Source organism: Pelobates fuscus, chromosome 1, assembly GCF_036172605.1.
Source record: "Pelobates fuscus isolate aPelFus1 chromosome 1, aPelFus1.pri, whole genome shotgun sequence".
Classification (NCBI taxonomy): Eukaryota; Metazoa; Chordata; class Amphibia; order Anura; family Pelobatidae; genus Pelobates; species Pelobates fuscus.
Window position 1 is genome coordinate 159103678 of NC_086317.1, and position 16366 is coordinate 159120043.

The 16366-nt window shown below is 42.0% G+C and overlaps 1 protein-coding gene across 1 annotated transcript in view; it reads left to right on the forward strand.

The window, feature by feature from the left end:
- Positions 1-16366, forward strand: part of LOC134602754 (complement receptor type 2-like) — a 51404-nt gene that overhangs the window by 19135 nt on the left and 15903 nt on the right. Inside the window, exons 4-8 of the mRNA XM_063448094.1 lie at positions 805-881; positions 1623-1802; positions 2883-3062; positions 15143-15319; positions 15916-16095. Of these exons, the coding sequence (XP_063304164.1) occupies positions 805-881; positions 1623-1802; positions 2883-3062; positions 15143-15319; positions 15916-16095 (794 nt within the window). The remainder of the gene's footprint in view (positions 1-804; positions 882-1622; positions 1803-2882; positions 3063-15142; positions 15320-15915; positions 16096-16366) is intronic.

The following is a 16366-nucleotide window of genomic DNA, read 5'->3' on the forward strand; positions in this document are numbered from 1 at the left end:
GAGTATATACGGTACATGATTTAAGCATTAGTGACTTATGTTAGTTAAGTTCAGAGCTCGACATGGAAACTGGGAATAATTATTCTTGGCACCTGGGTATTTGTCCGCTGTACGGAATGTAGACTGGCAGTGAATGAACTGTGATCTTCCTGCTCTTCTTGCTCTGCTCCCATGCGCGCCCTGCAGTGATGCCTGGAACCATAATCTGACTTCACTCTGGCCCCAGGGATTACTAATCCGCGCTCAAGGGAGCAGAGAAAGAAGAGCTTGAAGATGACAGCATTCCCACTGGACCCAGGGAAAAGATCCTGACCAGCTGCCCCAAAGGTAGGGAGGGTGAGTGGACCTAAATTGAATTAAAACAAATAATTTGTGCGTGAGAGAGTGTGTCTGTCAGTGTGTGTCTATTTAGGTTACCTGCCCCCCTCTGCTCGCATGAGAGGTGTTTTTACTTGCCTTTTTTCCCCCCACACTGCCCCGGTCTCGCTGTGGTTTGCCCCACCTCCACGGCTGCAGGGGTAGGCTATAGAAACCAGAACCACTACATTACGATGTAGTGGTTCTTGTGACTACAGTGTCCTTTTGTGAATTGTATTTTTGTCATTCAAAATAAAGCTTAGGGTTGTTTTTTTTTTTTATAAACTAACAGTCTCTTAACTTTTTTAGCTGGTTTATAGATTCAAAGCAAATTTGTCAAATCCTAGTTTAGCTAAATCACATACATTAAAAAGTCTTAGATTAATATAAAGTGGGAATCTGTTTGTTAAAGCATTTGTAACTTGTGTTTTTGCATGACCTTTTTAGGTATAGATTTATAAATAAGAATACAAGAGAATGTCAGGCTGACGGACAGTGGAGTGGAGAACTTCCTATATGTGAAGGTAAGGATTATGTAGAAACTTCTGCAAAGGAAAACAAAACTGTTCCCCCTACCCCACAGATCTACAATTCTAATGGTGCTTAAATACTAAACACAAAATGTGGTCTACATTAACATAAATACCAGTATTCTCACTAAATTGGCAATTTTGATATTTACTAAAGCCAAATCCAATCAAAATTCAGTCATTTAAACTGGACACCAAATGGTGTTTGTTTCTCTCTTTCTCTCTTTCGTTTAGGGGGTTTGAGGATAATCCAAAAAAGGAACATTTTACATACGAATTTGGGTGTTCCTTAAAATTTATAATGCTTCAATAATCTTAGATTAGTATATACCTGACTACAAGCCTTAATTTAATTTATGTTGACTACTAAAACCAATTGCTTTTCATGGCGTTTTCACTCTACTTTTTTTTAAGGAGAAAATAGACCTTTCTATTGGATGCACTGCTATTTGTAGCTAGAACATTACAAAAAGCAAGTGCAGTTCTCTAGATTGTAAATTCCCAATCTTTTTTCTTTTCTCCGGTGTTTTGTATCTTTCTACTTGTACCAATTGTACCCATGTACAGCATTGTGGAATGTGTTGCTTTATCAAGTTTATCTAATTCCATAAAAAGCAAAACCATATTGTTATGGGGTATTTATTTTAAATTTGTTTCACTTACTTGACGGATCATTAGTTAAGCACATCATCCTACAAAATGTAGTTACATCATTCTTCTATTTTTATTTCCTAGTGCAAATCTGTCCTCCTCCAAATGCAATTACTGATGGAGACTATGATCCCAAAAAGGATGAATACGAGTACCTGAACGCTGTGACCTATACATGCAACAAAGACTTAACGTTGGTCGGTGCAGGTTCAATATTCTGCACAGCATTTGGAAACTGGAGCAATGTTGAACCACAGTGCAAAGGTTAGAGCTGCTTGCTAGGTCAGGTCTGAGTAGACACTCAACATAGTGTAAATACCTAAATAGAAACACATTTACACTTCATGTTTTTTAAGTGTAGTTTGAATTGTCGAGAACTTTTAAAAGTGTGTTTTAGGTAATTTCTGAATCTACTAATCGTTTATTAGTGAATATTCTGAGAATATAATAGTGAAAATATATATATATATATATAAATATATATATAATCGTTTATTTAATCGTAAATTTATATGCGCTAAAGCATTTTGTACAGGAGCTAATTGTTATCTTCTCACAAGCTATATTTAAAACGTAGTTGCTACAAACTCAAAGCGCTCCAAAGCCAAAAAAACAAAACAAAACGGCAATCTACACTAAAGTGTGTCGCTCGTGCTCTCCAAACATTCAGAGCTAGAACAAGGGGAGAAAATGGAAAGATGGAGTTCGGTATCAAAGATGGACCATCTCTTAATAGGACATTCTAGGAACCATAACATCTACAACTTATATTGGTGCATATGGATTCTTGCTTTCAGGTCACTTGAAAGCAAGTATCCATATCCTCTGCTGGCAACCAAAGCTTAGCCCCTCTATCATTACTTCCTTGTCCATATAAATCTGGGCACATTATAAAGGATAATAAGTCAAATGTTTGCATTATTGCAGGAGGAGCACAATGGTCAAGCTTTGGGTGCTGGGAAAGCCATGTATTTGTTAAAACATGAAGAGTGACAAATTTGATAGATTGCATTCAAACCTTTTTGCACCATTACCACTAACATAAATTGTATTGACTATTGTGCTTTATATTGTATTATAACAATGTAATTGGAATTTTTTTCATTTTTATTTTTGATAAAATGATAGAAACAATGTTGTTCAGTATAAATGTATTAAAATGGAGTCGAGCACCTTCTTGGCAAAAATACATTTTCTACCTAAATGTTTCAGATTGTTCTTTTTATTTTAACAGGTGGAGTCAGGTGCTTTATAATTAATATAATTTATAATTCAATTACAATGGGGTAGATGTTGTTGTTCTTTCATTTAGTATTTTGTTATATTTTTCTCCTTTTCTTACAGTTGTCAGTTGTGCTGACCCAAATGTCCCGAATTCTGAAAGAACATCAGGATTTATTGGTCCATACATCCTCAATTCTGCAATAACTTTTAAATGTAAAAGTGGTTTTGTCATGGTGGGAAGTGACTCCGTAAGATGCAATATTCAAAGCCAGTGGGAGCCTCAGTTGCCTTTATGTTCACGTAAGTATTCTATGTTCTTACAGGGGTCTGTAGTGGTTGTGATGCTTGTAGTAACCCTTTAAGACAATCTAAATAGTAAATGTTTATTTTGCCATGAAAAGTGGCTTCACAAGCTATGTACAAGCTATTTTATAAGTTGTAGGATAAATAAATCTTTATCTTGGCTCCCTCATGGGAACTTTGCTGGTGGCCCCTCTCTAAACTATTGAGTAAAGCAGGGGGAGGCAGCCTACGTACTGGAGGTCTCACCAGGCCAGACCATTAATTGCATCATTTTAGTGCAGTCTCGAGACCGCTCTTTATACAACAGGGCAAACTACTCCGAATGTCTCTTCACAGCACCAGATGAGGCCCATCCAACAAGTATGTGATTGGCATGCCTCCTTAGCATGTGTGTTGCCAAAGGATAGCATGCCATTTTATTAAAGGATCACTATAGCGTCAGGAAAAATGTTTTCCTGACATTGTAGTGCCCTAAGGGCAGTGGCGGCTCTAGACTTGGCGAGGCCTTAGGCGAGACTCATACACGAGGCCCCCCACTAACACCATTATTGAAAAAATAGCAGTTGATTTGTGTGTATAAGAAGCTGTAGATATATTGAAGAGGGAGCTTGCAGCACTGGATATAGAGAGCTAGTCTATGTATACATTGTTGCATTGTCTACCTCTGTGTGCCTGAGAGTGTGTGTCTGGCAGTGAGTATCCTTGTATATGTATGTATGTTTCTCTAAGCATGTGTATGTTTGTGTACTGCCTTTGGCACTGAGTTTATGGCGGAGCTATGTTTTATGACCGTGTGTATAATTATTGCCTTCAGGGGGTGACAGGGTGAGTAAAGGGGTAACTGTGGCAGGGTGAGTGTAAAAGAGCAGGAGGGTGCCAAAGTGTATGGGGGTGGGTGCCAGAGTGTTGAGGGTTGACAGTGAGAATGAAGGGAGGTGCCAGAGTGCGGAGAGTGGTGTCCGTGTGTGCGGAGGGAGAGACAGTGTGTATGGAGGGGTGTCAGTGTGCCCAGAGAGTGGTGACAGTGTGTGGGGGAAATGACATAGTGCGAGGGGTGGTGACAGTGTGAGAGGGTTACATTAGTAAAGGGGTGTGACAGTGAAGGTAGGTTACAGAATAAGAGGGGGTGAAAGTGTGAGGTGGGGTGACAGTGTGTGGGGAGCAACAGGGTGAGGTGACAGAGTACGGGTGGGTGACAGTGTGGGGGGGGGGGTCACAGAGTAAGAGGGGGTGACAGGGTGTGACCTAGTGTGTGGGGGGGGGGAGACCTAGTGTGAGAGGGAGGGTGACATTGTGTAGGGGGGTGACAGAGTGTGAAGGGGTGGCATAATGTGAGAGGAGGGAGACCTAGTGTGTGAGGGGGAGACCTAGTGTGAGAGGGAGGGTGACATTGTGTAGGGGGTGACAGAGTAAGGGGGGGGGACATTAGTGTGACAGGGGGTGACAAAGTGTGAGGGGCTGACAGTGTGAGGTGGGGTGACATAGTGTTAAGGGCTGACAGTGTGAGGTGGGGTGACAGTGTTAGGGGCTAACAATGTGGGGTGACAGTGTTAGGGGCTAACAATGTGAGGTGGGGTGACAGTGTTAGGGGCTAACAATATGAGGTGGGGTGACAGGGTGAGAGGGGGTGACATAGTGTTAGGGGCTGACAATGAGGTGGAGTGACAGGGTGAGAGGGGATGACAGTTAGGGGCTGACAATGTGAGGTGGGGTGACAGACTGAAAGGGGGTGACATATTGTTTGGGGGGTGGCAGAGTAAGGGGGTCACAGGGTGGGTGACAGGGTGAGGGGGTGACAGGTGGTGTGAGAGGGAGGTGACAGGTGGGTGGCATGGTGAGAATGGGTGAGGAAGGTGACAGGTAGGGTGAAAGGGGGTGACAGGTGGGGTGACGGGTGAGAGAAGGGTGACAGGGTGAGGGGGTGACAGGTGGGGTGGTAGGGTGAGGGGGGTGACAGGGTGAGGTGACAGCGTAAGGGGGGTGACAGTGGGGGGGTCACAGGGTGGGTGACAGTAAGAGAGGGTGACATGGTGAGAGGGGGTGACAGGTGGGGTGGCAGGGTGAGGGGCTGACAGGTTGGGTGGCAGGGTGACAGGTGGGTGGCAGGGCTAGGGAGGTTACAGTGTGAGGTGGTGTGACTGGGTTAGGGGGGTGATAGGTGGGGTGGCTGGGTGGGGAGAGTGACAGGTGGGGTGGCTGAGTTAGGGGCGGTGACAGGTGGGGTGGCTGGGTGACAGATGGGGTGACTGGGTGAGGGGGGTGGCAGATGGGGCGACAGGGTGAGGGGGTGGCAGGGTGTTAGATGGGGTGACAGGGTGAGGGGTGATGGGTGGGGTGACTGAGTGGGGGGGTGACAGGTGGGGTGGCTGAGTTACAGATAGGGTGAGGGGGTGGCAGATGGGGTGACAGGGTGGGTGGCATGTGGCAGGGCGTTGGGTGGGGTGGCAGGTACCCTTTTCCCTAGTGGTCCAGTGGTGGCAGTCAGACTCCCTGGTGGTCCAGTGGCTCTCCGATCTGCAGCTCTGCCGGATGCAGAGCTGCAGACCACATGGTGAAGGTCTCGTGATCTTCAGTCAGAGCGTTGCCGTGGTAACCCGCGGTAACGCTCTGATTGGCTAGAGATTGCGAGACACTTCAGTCTGCAGCTCACACCCAGCGGAGCTGCAGACTGAAGGCTGGCTCTCCCGGGCACACTGACAGGAGGGGCGTCGCACCCGGCGGCATACAGGGGAAGCCGCCGGGCCCCCTCCTGTGTCGGGTCCTCAAGGACCCGACATGTCAGTCTGCCCTATGGCGGTTTAGACGGCCGCGAGGCCTTAGGCGGCCGCCTAAACCGCCTAATTAGAGAGCCGCCTCTGCCTAAGGGTGCCCCCACCCTCAGGGTCCCCCTCCCTTGGTGCTGAAGGGGTTAATACCCACTGAATAGGAGTACTCTATTCCTTGTTTTGGTCTCACTGGGTGGATGATTACCCTTGATCCAGAGGAGGGGGGTGTCTTTTTGCGAACCCCAGAGTATGGATCTGTACGGTTTGCCCTCAGTGGGGGAGAACAGGGTATTGGGTTAGCTATGTGCCCTGGTTAGGCCCGGTAGTGAGAGCAAATTATGTGCCCTTTATTATCTGGTGGCTTCATGGGTGGCGTTCGGAGGGCAGCTCGCTGGTGTAGGGCAGTGCCGCGAAGACTTGATGTGGGGGGGATAAGTGGCGCCATTCCACTAGGAATTTTGCCTGTTTGGAGAAGAGTAGCACACTTAGTAGACGTCTCATGAAGTGCGGTAGTTCTGCTTCAGGAACTGCCTCTTCTGATTTTGAGGTTCTTGCTGCGCCTGGCACATGTTGGTTTGCTGCTTTTGGAGTGTGTGTATCTGTTGCAGATGAGTGAGTTGTGCCTTATCGTTGTGGGAGTGTTCCAGGGTGCCCATGTGAACTGTCAAGCCTTGTAGGTCTTTGTGGAACGTGGCCATATTCCCGTGGATGTCTCTCCGGAGGCCCACCAGCAGCTCCTGCGTGTCGTCTTTAGTTAGTCCGGTTTGGAGGCAGCAGGTGCCGAAGTCGGCACCCGTGGAGCAGGCAAGAGGAAGTCATCGGGCTCCAAGGTTTGGTCGTCCGAGAAGTCAGAGCTCTCTTCCATGTAGGAGGTCATCTTGGTCTGTGAGGCGCCATGTGCCTGCCTCCACATACCGCCGATGCTCATGCCCACTCTCGGCTTATCCGCCTTTTGTTTTTCCATTTTTCAGCCCATGGCAATGTGGCTGGGGGGGTCCAATTGGGGTTGCTTAATTTGGAGATGGGGCTGGTAATCGTGATACAAATAGTCCTTGAGACACGGAGCACTGCAGATATGCAACCGCTCGGTTCAATGACTTGGCTTCGCCCCCCGTTAATTATACTTTAATCCCACACAGGAGGCTCTTGCTGGCTATTAACAGAGCAGGAGATAAGAAATTCTAAATTAAACACAAAGTAAGTTTGAAAATAAGATGTGGAAATGTGTAGGGAGACTATATAGGTCAGGCGAGATGTGGCTAGGAATGCATAAACAAAGTTTTATTTTAACTCCTAAATGAAAGGGAATTAAGCACTTAGACCAAGGAGGCTTGATCTGTACACCAAAACTACTTAAATATACTAGAGTTGTTTTGGTGCTTATAATGTCTAATTAAATGAAGCACTATACTGGTAGTTTTCCCCAAGTAATGCTGGGGTGCCACTGAGCCTTATTTGCCCACCTCACAATGCTGATTGACTATTGGACTACACTAGCTAGCTTATTAAGGTTCTTTGGTGATCGCGACAAATGTCTATGAGACTGCTTGCAAAGGGACTGCCTGAACACTCGTGCCTGAAAAGTAAAATAACACACACATTCAAATAATATATTATACATGTCTAATATATTATAAGTTAATTAAAACATGTGATTAGCACATTACACATTTATAATACATATATAATTTATTTCTTACTGTATTTTGGTATTAATAAATATATGTATATATAATAAGGTAATCAGATGTTTTAATTAACTTATAATATATTATACATATATTAAAAATATACATTAAAAATATATTTAATATATATATTTATAATAATAAATCAATATATATAATAAATAAATAAAATAATAAAATACAATAAAACTTGTACATATGGTATACTGTTGTATTCGGGAGGCTTCGCTGAACACAAAGATGTGTTTTAAAATACTAAAATGTGTACTGATGATAATATCATCAGTGAAACTGCAGTTTTTGTGTAAATAATTCAAAACAAATATATAATACTAACTTTGGCTAGGGTTTGTGACTAATTGGCTACTACAAAAGACTGGACTTACCCAGTTCTGAATACCCTGGGTTGTCTACTTTAGTGAATGGTTTGCCATATGGTGTCAAAGGCAACATAGGCCCAGCAAACCAATCTGGCAGACTGAAAGGGGAAAGCCCTATATTTGTCCCTGTAACTTTCCAAAACCCCCATAAAACCTATACACGAGGGGTACTGTTTTACCTGTGAGAAAGCACTGAACACAAACAGGAGTGTTTCAGAGCAGTAAAACCTATATTGACAATGTTATAATCAGTGAAAGGGTATTTTTGTTGTGGAAAAAAACCAAAACATGAACGCTACATTTGGCTAGGGTTTGTGACTAGGTGGCTACTAAAAAGACTGGACTTACCCAATTCTGAATACCCTTGGTTGAATGGTATGCCATGATGGGGGTAATTCTCATTCCTGGGCTGCCATATGGTCTCAAAAGCAACCTAACCAATCTGGTAAATTGAAATGGAAAAGCCATATATTTGACCCTGTAACTTTCCAAAACTTCAGAAACCCTTTATATGGTGGGTACTGTTGTACTCGTGCATTGCTGAATACAAAAATGTGTGTTTATTGCAGTAAAAACTAACAGTATTATGACGTCAATAGTTAAAATGATATGCAGAACTTGAAAATTAAGAGCCTTCATTTCTCAAAGATTTTTACATTTTATTCATATTAAATTGTTTCATAGTTAAATATTTAATATGAAATGAAAGCCCCGTTTCACCTGAATAAAATTATATATAATAAGTGTGGGTGCACTTAATATGAAAATGGTAAATTATGGTAAACCGACATATAGCACAAATTCCAGGTTTTGTTTACAATAGGTTTTGATCACAACTTGGACAATTGATTCCGTCCTTAACCCCTTAAGGACACAGCTGTTATAAAAATCACTGAATTATTCTCAGCTATATTTCCAGGGTACGAAATTACCCCCTTTCTATACCTTAGCTAGTTTTTTGTGAAATACAGGGCTGAAATTATATCCAGCCCAGTAAGTGTTTTTTTTGTTTTGTTTTTTAACTTTGGTGCATTTTAGTCGCTCGTAAATTTTAATTACGCCACTAATGCCATACCATTTGCAAAAGTGGACACCATGGGGACTCTCACATAAAATATGAGCTTTATTGAAGTGACATTTTATCTTTTTATAAATTTTCTTCAAAGTTTGATATTCATTTTTATTTAAAATTTTTACATACACGTATTTTTGATGCTTCTATTTTAAATCATGTGTCCCACTGTCATAAAATTATCTTAGCTGTACTTCGCAACATCATCTTGGTACAAATATACACCATATGTATATGTTTGGTAAATAGCGATCGTAATCCTAATCTAAATCCCTAATCTTAAACCAAATCTAACCCTAAATCTAATCATGAACCTTACCACAACCCTAACCCATACCTTAATCCTAATCTCAATCCTAACTTTAGCAATAGTGGTAGGATTCCCCCATGCTGGTGTCAGCAGAGGAATTCCTTTGCTATATTCAGCAATGGGATGCCCGTGCTGACCCTAATGCTAATCTGAAACCTAATCCCAATACTAAAATGAATTATACACCTAATTTTAAACTTAATACTTATAAGCTGAATAATAATCCTAATTAAATCTTAATCCCAAAGGTTTCCCTCTGCTAATAACAGTACTGATATTGGTAAAGGGATTTTAAACTAAAACACAGTGGTACATTTTTGTAATTGCAGGCTTCTATTTTACATTGAAGACATTATGCCCAATGCATTGCGATCTGTGCTGGGCAGCTGAAAAAGCCCAGCACTGATCAGAATCGCATTGGGGCATAGACCCTGGGGGTCTCCCAAGCACCAGATCACTCGAGAGAATGACTGTAGCTGAATGATTGCTCAGCTGCAGTGTTCTCTGTGGATTTAAATGGCTACATGCAGTGTTGACTTTCAGCAAAAAATATATATTATATATATATAAAGTGGATAGCGCACTGAAAACCCAAGAAAATATATCAGGGTATTTAACACAATATGAAAGATATACAATACATATACCCATAAAGCAGATCTTTGTCTTGATGTCTCTGAAAAGAGTAAAGCTTACATAGGGCAATATTGTACTGATAGGTATCCAGGTATCATATGTATATGTTTAAATTGTAGAAATTCCTACTCACATTTAAATGAGCCTGTATTCAAACTGGCTCAGGTATATAGACTTGAGTAGGATATGTGGGTCAAATCCTTTAGTAGATATGTTCCTCCCCAGTATGATAGAAATCAGAGAATGATGTTAGGAAAAAGTATTCAACATTTATTTAAAACTGAATAATAAAATCTTACATTCAAGAAGTACAGATTCAACACTGAGATTCAACACTGAGTGTTGAATCTGTACTTCTTGAATGTAAGATTTTATTATTCAGTTTTAAATAAATGTTGAATACTTTTTCCTAACATCATTCTCTGATTTCTATCATACTGGGGAGGAACATATCTACTAAAGGATTTGACCCACATATCCTACTCAAGTCTATATACCTGAGCCAGTTTGAATACAGGCTCATTTAAATGTGAGTAGGAATTTCTACAATTTAAACATATACATATGATACCTGGATACCTATCAGTACAATATTGCCCTATGTAAGCTTTACTCTTTTCAGAGACATCAAGACAAAGATCTGCTTTATGGGTATATGTATTGTATATCTTTCATATTGTGTTAAATACCCTGATATATTTTCTTGGGTTTTCAGTGCGCTATCCACTTTATATATATATATATATATATATATATACTATATATTTTTTGCTTTATGTTTTTCTGTGAAACTGTGTGGTTGATTTCACTGTGGTTTTAGCAGCACATCATAGCGCCACCTTACCACCACCCCTTTTTTTCTGTATAGTGTTGACTTTCAGCACTGCATGCAGCTAATCAAAAAGTCTGGGGCCGCAAAAAATGGCCCCAACTGAAAGAGGGAAGCCCCGGGTATCTATTGATACCCAGGGTTCCTGGTGTGTGCGCAGGGATTTAACCCTGCTCACACTACATTACTGTCTAAATCCCCATTTAAACAGCTGCATGCTGATCTCACTTTCAACTCTGCATGCAGCTCACTCTCTGCCACTGCCTCCCTCAAACACTCTCTGCCCCTGCCCCTCCTCAAACACTCTCTGCCCCTGCCCCTCCTCAAACACACTCTGCCCCTGCCCCTCCTCAAACACACTCTGCCCCTGCCCCTCCTCAAACACACTCTGCCCCTGCCCCTCCTCAAACACCCTCTGCCTCTGCCCCCTTCAAACACACTCTGCCTCTGCCCCCTTCAAACACAATGCACCCCCGTACACACACTGCACCACTTACACACACCATTGCCCCTATCCCCTACAACAGCCCCTATCCTGGCAGACCACAGGTAAGTTGTCAAACTGTTCTTGAACAGTTTGACTACTTACCCTGGGAGGACACCACAGCACTCCTGGCACCATAACCACAACAGCGTGCTGGCTTCCGCCCTCTCCACTCTACTGAGACTACTCTTATCAAACTTACTAACAACCTAATCGCAGCTTAATCCAAAGGCCACTACTCCATACTAATTCTTCTTGACCTCTCTGCTGCATTTGACACTGCTGATCATGCTCTCCTTCTTCAAACTCTTCAGTCACTCGGTCTATGTGACTCTGTCCTCTCGTGTTTTCCTCGGATCTCTCCCAACGCTCATTCAGCGTCTCCTTTTGTAATGATACCTCCTCCCCTCATCCTCTCTCGGTTGGAGCCCCCCAACGTCCTTGGTCCCCTTCTATTTTCTCTTTATACTGCCTCTCTTTTCAAACGTATTGCCTCTTTTGGATTCCACTACCACCTGTATGCTGATGACACCCAGATATCTCTCCTCCCCGGACCTCTCCCCTGCCGTCCTGCAACGTGTCACTGCTTCCATTTCTTCTACCTCTGACTGGAAGTCCTCCCGCTTTCTGAAACTCAATCCATCTAAAACTGAGCTCCTTTTCTTTCCTCCTCTTAATACTGATCCTCCTCTTTCGCTCTCCCTTCACATTAGTGGTATCCACATAAGTCTATCCTTGCAAGCGCACTGTCTTGGCATCATACTTGATTCTGGCTTCACCTTTGAGCCTCACATCCAGTATGTTGCCAAATCCTGTAGATTCCATCTTAAAAACATGGCCTGCACCCGCCTTTCTTAAGCAAGATGCTACCAAAGAGCTTGTCCATGCTCTAGTAATTTCCCGTATGGATTACTGTAACCCTCTCCTAATTGGTCTCCACAAAAGCCATATTGCCCCGCTACAGTCTGTAATGAATGCTGCCGACAGACTGATTTTCCTCTCTAGTCGGTCCCCTCACACCTTATCCCCCTGTCAGTCCTTACATTGGCTTCCTGTAGCCTATAGGAGTCAATTTAAAGTGCTAACCCATACCTCTAAACCACTGCACACTAGCCCCTCTTATTTCTCTTCACAGATCCATAGGTATGCCCCATTCTCAGTCTCTCCGCTCTGCCTGTGACCTTCTGTCCGCTGCTCTCACCCGTATGGCCAACTCACGCTTGCAGGACTTCTCGTGGGCGTCTCGCTTCCTACGGAATAGCCTGCCTACCACCATCAGACGCTCCCCTAGTCTTCAATCGTTTAAGCAGTGCCTTAAAACTCATCCTCTTTAGGAAAGCTTATGGCCTCCCAGAGTAACCTCTTTCTTACATACCTATCTCTTGCTCTCTCCTAAAGGGCAGCACTCTCCTCCAGCTCTGCTTCACTCCCACCTTATTTGATTTCTATTTCCTGTCCTAATGTGTCTTATACCCCACTTCCTATTGTCGCGGGTGGCGGTCCGAATACCGGGACCCCTGTATGCCTGATGATGAAAATAGGAGTCTCTGTGTGGAAGTGGACAAACGGGGTCTGGTGCAGAGTAACCACACGCCCCCTGATGTTGAGCACCAAGGTTTGTGCGGCCACATACCCAAGCCCTGATGCCGCTTAGCGGATGCCAGGAGCTGATATTAAGCAAATATGTATCCAGTACTAGAAACAAGGCAAGACTAAAACAGGCACCAAACAAGAAAACAAGACAAGACTAGAAGAACCCAGAACCGGAGCAGGACAGAAAGCAGAACCCAGAACATGTACACAATACATGAGGGAAACATGGACAGGACAGGACTGTACATGAAATGGGAATACAAGAGATACAAGGCAAAACAAGGAGACATAAGTACTATATATGTAATAAATATTGGAGATTTAGACATACATAAATGGCCAAGAAGTATGCAGCCCGCCACTGCGCCAAAGTACTCCAATTATGGTGGGTCCTAACTGCCTAGATATGCATGACTAAATAAACAACAATAAAACACACACACAGTACTTAACCTGCAGAGAAAGGAGCAGAGCAAATGAGACCACTGCTTGCAGGAACAGACTGAAACAAAAAGGATTAATGGCAAAGGAATAGGTGTGGCAACAACAAAAACAAAAAAAACATGTAAAGGGATCCAGGAGACTGAATAAAGGAATGAACTCGGCATAAAGAAAACGAGACATAGAATAGAAAACCAGAAAAAAAAAAACAAGAAAAACTAAACAAGAATTGTAAAATGAGTACTGGATACCAGAAGCCATTGACAGAATTGATCCGCAACAGGAACAGGACGTGACACCTATAGACTGTAAGCACGTTTGAGCAGGATCCTCTTCAACCTATCGTTCCTGTAAGTTTTCTTGTAATTGTCCTAGTAATAGTTAAATCCCCCTCTCAGAATATTGTAAAGCGCTACAGAATATGTTGGTGCTATATAAATGGCAATAATAATGTATGTGACTCCCTCGAGACTGTACGCTCGTTTGAGCAGGCCCCACAACGCCCGCTCTTCCTGTGTGTTGCAATTACTTGTTTGTTAGACCACATATTAATTAACCTGCAACGTTTTGTCCGTCAGATGGCAGATACTGCTTCTTTTACTAGAGCATGCACCTTTTCTCCACAGGTCACTTTAATTGTGGGAGTTATGTTAATCGATGTTCAAGTCAAATTTTTATCTTGTTAGCAACTGTAAAAGTTACATTCCCTTTAACAGATTACCCTCCTTCCCTTACCTTCTAATGTTCTATTTTTCTTGAACACTGGCTCTATTATCAGCTAGACAGTATTCATTTCACTGTGCAATATTTTTTTGTTTGTACTTGATTTTGGAGCTTCATTAATAGTGATGTAAGCTCTACTCTTGATCACGGCTGAAAACATTGCTGATCTTCAAGTGTGTCATCTTAAATATATGTAAAAAGACTTCAGGTGGACAATAAAAACCTCTACATGAACATATAGCAGTGATACCAAAAGAGTACTTTCCTAATGATCCAGAATAAGAGAAGGCGTGTTTCTCTCCTCTTCTATCAAGGGCAAACTTAAAGGAACACAAACTTGTATTCCTGACTCTCTAATGTTTAACCCACCATTTAGGTGGCTTGCCCGACCCTCTAAAAGTTGAAAACTTACCTTATTTCCAGCGCCGAGCTGGTCTGCCGGCGCTGGCTCCGACCCCTTTGTGAAATCATCAATGTATCTCTGAAGAAAATTCAGCATCTCCATGCAGTGCGTGGGGACGCTGAACGTCTGTGCGGCCTTTTCGGCAGCACTGACACAGGAAGCACCTCCAGTGGCCACTTGGAGGTGTCCCCAGAGGCAATGTAAACACTGTGTTTACATGAAAAAAGCAGAGAGAGAACTATTATACTCACCAGAACAGCTACATTAAGCTGTAGTCGTTCTGTGTACTATAGTGTCCCTTTAATGTGGAGCTGATGTAACCCATGCTCACCCCAGCTAATGTAATACAATGATGACATTATTATTTCACAGTAGCACGTGTTTTCCTATATACAAGGCTAGGGGATGCACCCTCACTATAAGGATCTATTTTTCTCTTTCTGCATGCGTGTGATTCTGAACTACTGTGAGTTGTTATTAATATTTCACCCCCCTCTCTCCATATTCAGTATGCAGAGTACTCACCATTGCCCAAACTGTTCCATAGTCCTATCTACCATGAATGGGCATTGCTGTTAGTCTTTTTCTACCTTACCAACTATACTACACTTCTACTCAAATAGCATATTTATTTCCTGTTTTCTTTATTGCTCATTCATAACAAATTTAATGCCAAAGACTCTCTCAGTCTACAACTTCTACTTTTCTAGCATTGTCATCTGCTTATTTACCATCCTGTGTGTTTTTTCTTAGTTGAATGCCCTACCCCTAATGTTGAGAATGCTAAGAAACTAACAGGATTAACTGGTCCTTACACATTAAATTCCTCTGTGACATTTGAGTGTAATAAAGATTTCATCATGACTGGATCATCTTCTGTAACATGCAATGATAAGGGGCAGTGGGATCCTCAGTTGCCCACATGTCAAAGTGAGTATTAAGTCACTCCTCTTTTATTTATTTTAACTATCTGATCTTGCATGCCCAAAGTGGATTACTTAATTATTCCTTAATTATTTATAGGAATTGTTTACCCCCCTCCCCCGATATTCTTTTAAAATGGTGTCATAGTGTATGTTCTTCAAAGTAACTCTTTGACTTTCTTCTTCTGGGGTCATATTGTTTTTAATTTATTTTTTGGCACATTGTGGAAAAAGATCAAACCATGTTTTCCACTTGTTCATCACTTTTTAAACCATTTCTTGAAATTACTTTTGGTAGCCACCTTCTATTCTTGGTAAACTGTTCCAAATTCTTATCTGCCGTGATGGGTCATGACTGTCATGCTCTGTGCCTATGGAACATACCATGGTCTACCTTGGGTCTATCAAATCAACCATGCTACGTTTGTTTTCATTACTGATTGCACTCTTCTAAAGAAAATATCCGCTCCTAAAATAAAAATATTTATATATTTTCTTTTAAGCTCATTCATAACTAATTTATGAATGCTACAGACTCCTAAAGTCAACATCTATATAATATGGGTAATCTGCTTATTTACCATTCTGTGTGTTTTTTCTTAGTTGAATGCCCTACCCCTAATGTTGAGCATGCTAAGAAATTAACAGGATTAACCGGTCCTTACATATTTAAGTCTACTGTGACATTTGAATGTAATAAAGCTTTCATCATGACTGGATCATCTTCTGTAACATGCAGTGAGAAGGGTCAGTGGGAACCTCAATTGCCCACATGTCAAAAAAGTGAGTATTAAGGCAATGTTTTGTTTAGTTTTTTTTAAATACATTTTTAATTATCTGATCTTGCATTCCCAGAGTGGGTTACCTAATTATTTATATAAATTGTTTTTTTTTTTTTTTTTTGACATTTCTTATTGCTATTTTGTCATAATATATGTTCTTCAAAGTGACTCTGCTTTTCTTAGCTTAGTAGTTTACACTGGGGTCATGTCTTTTTATTTATATATAAAAAAAAAAATATTTTTACCTACTTTGGAGAAAGATCAAAAAAGTT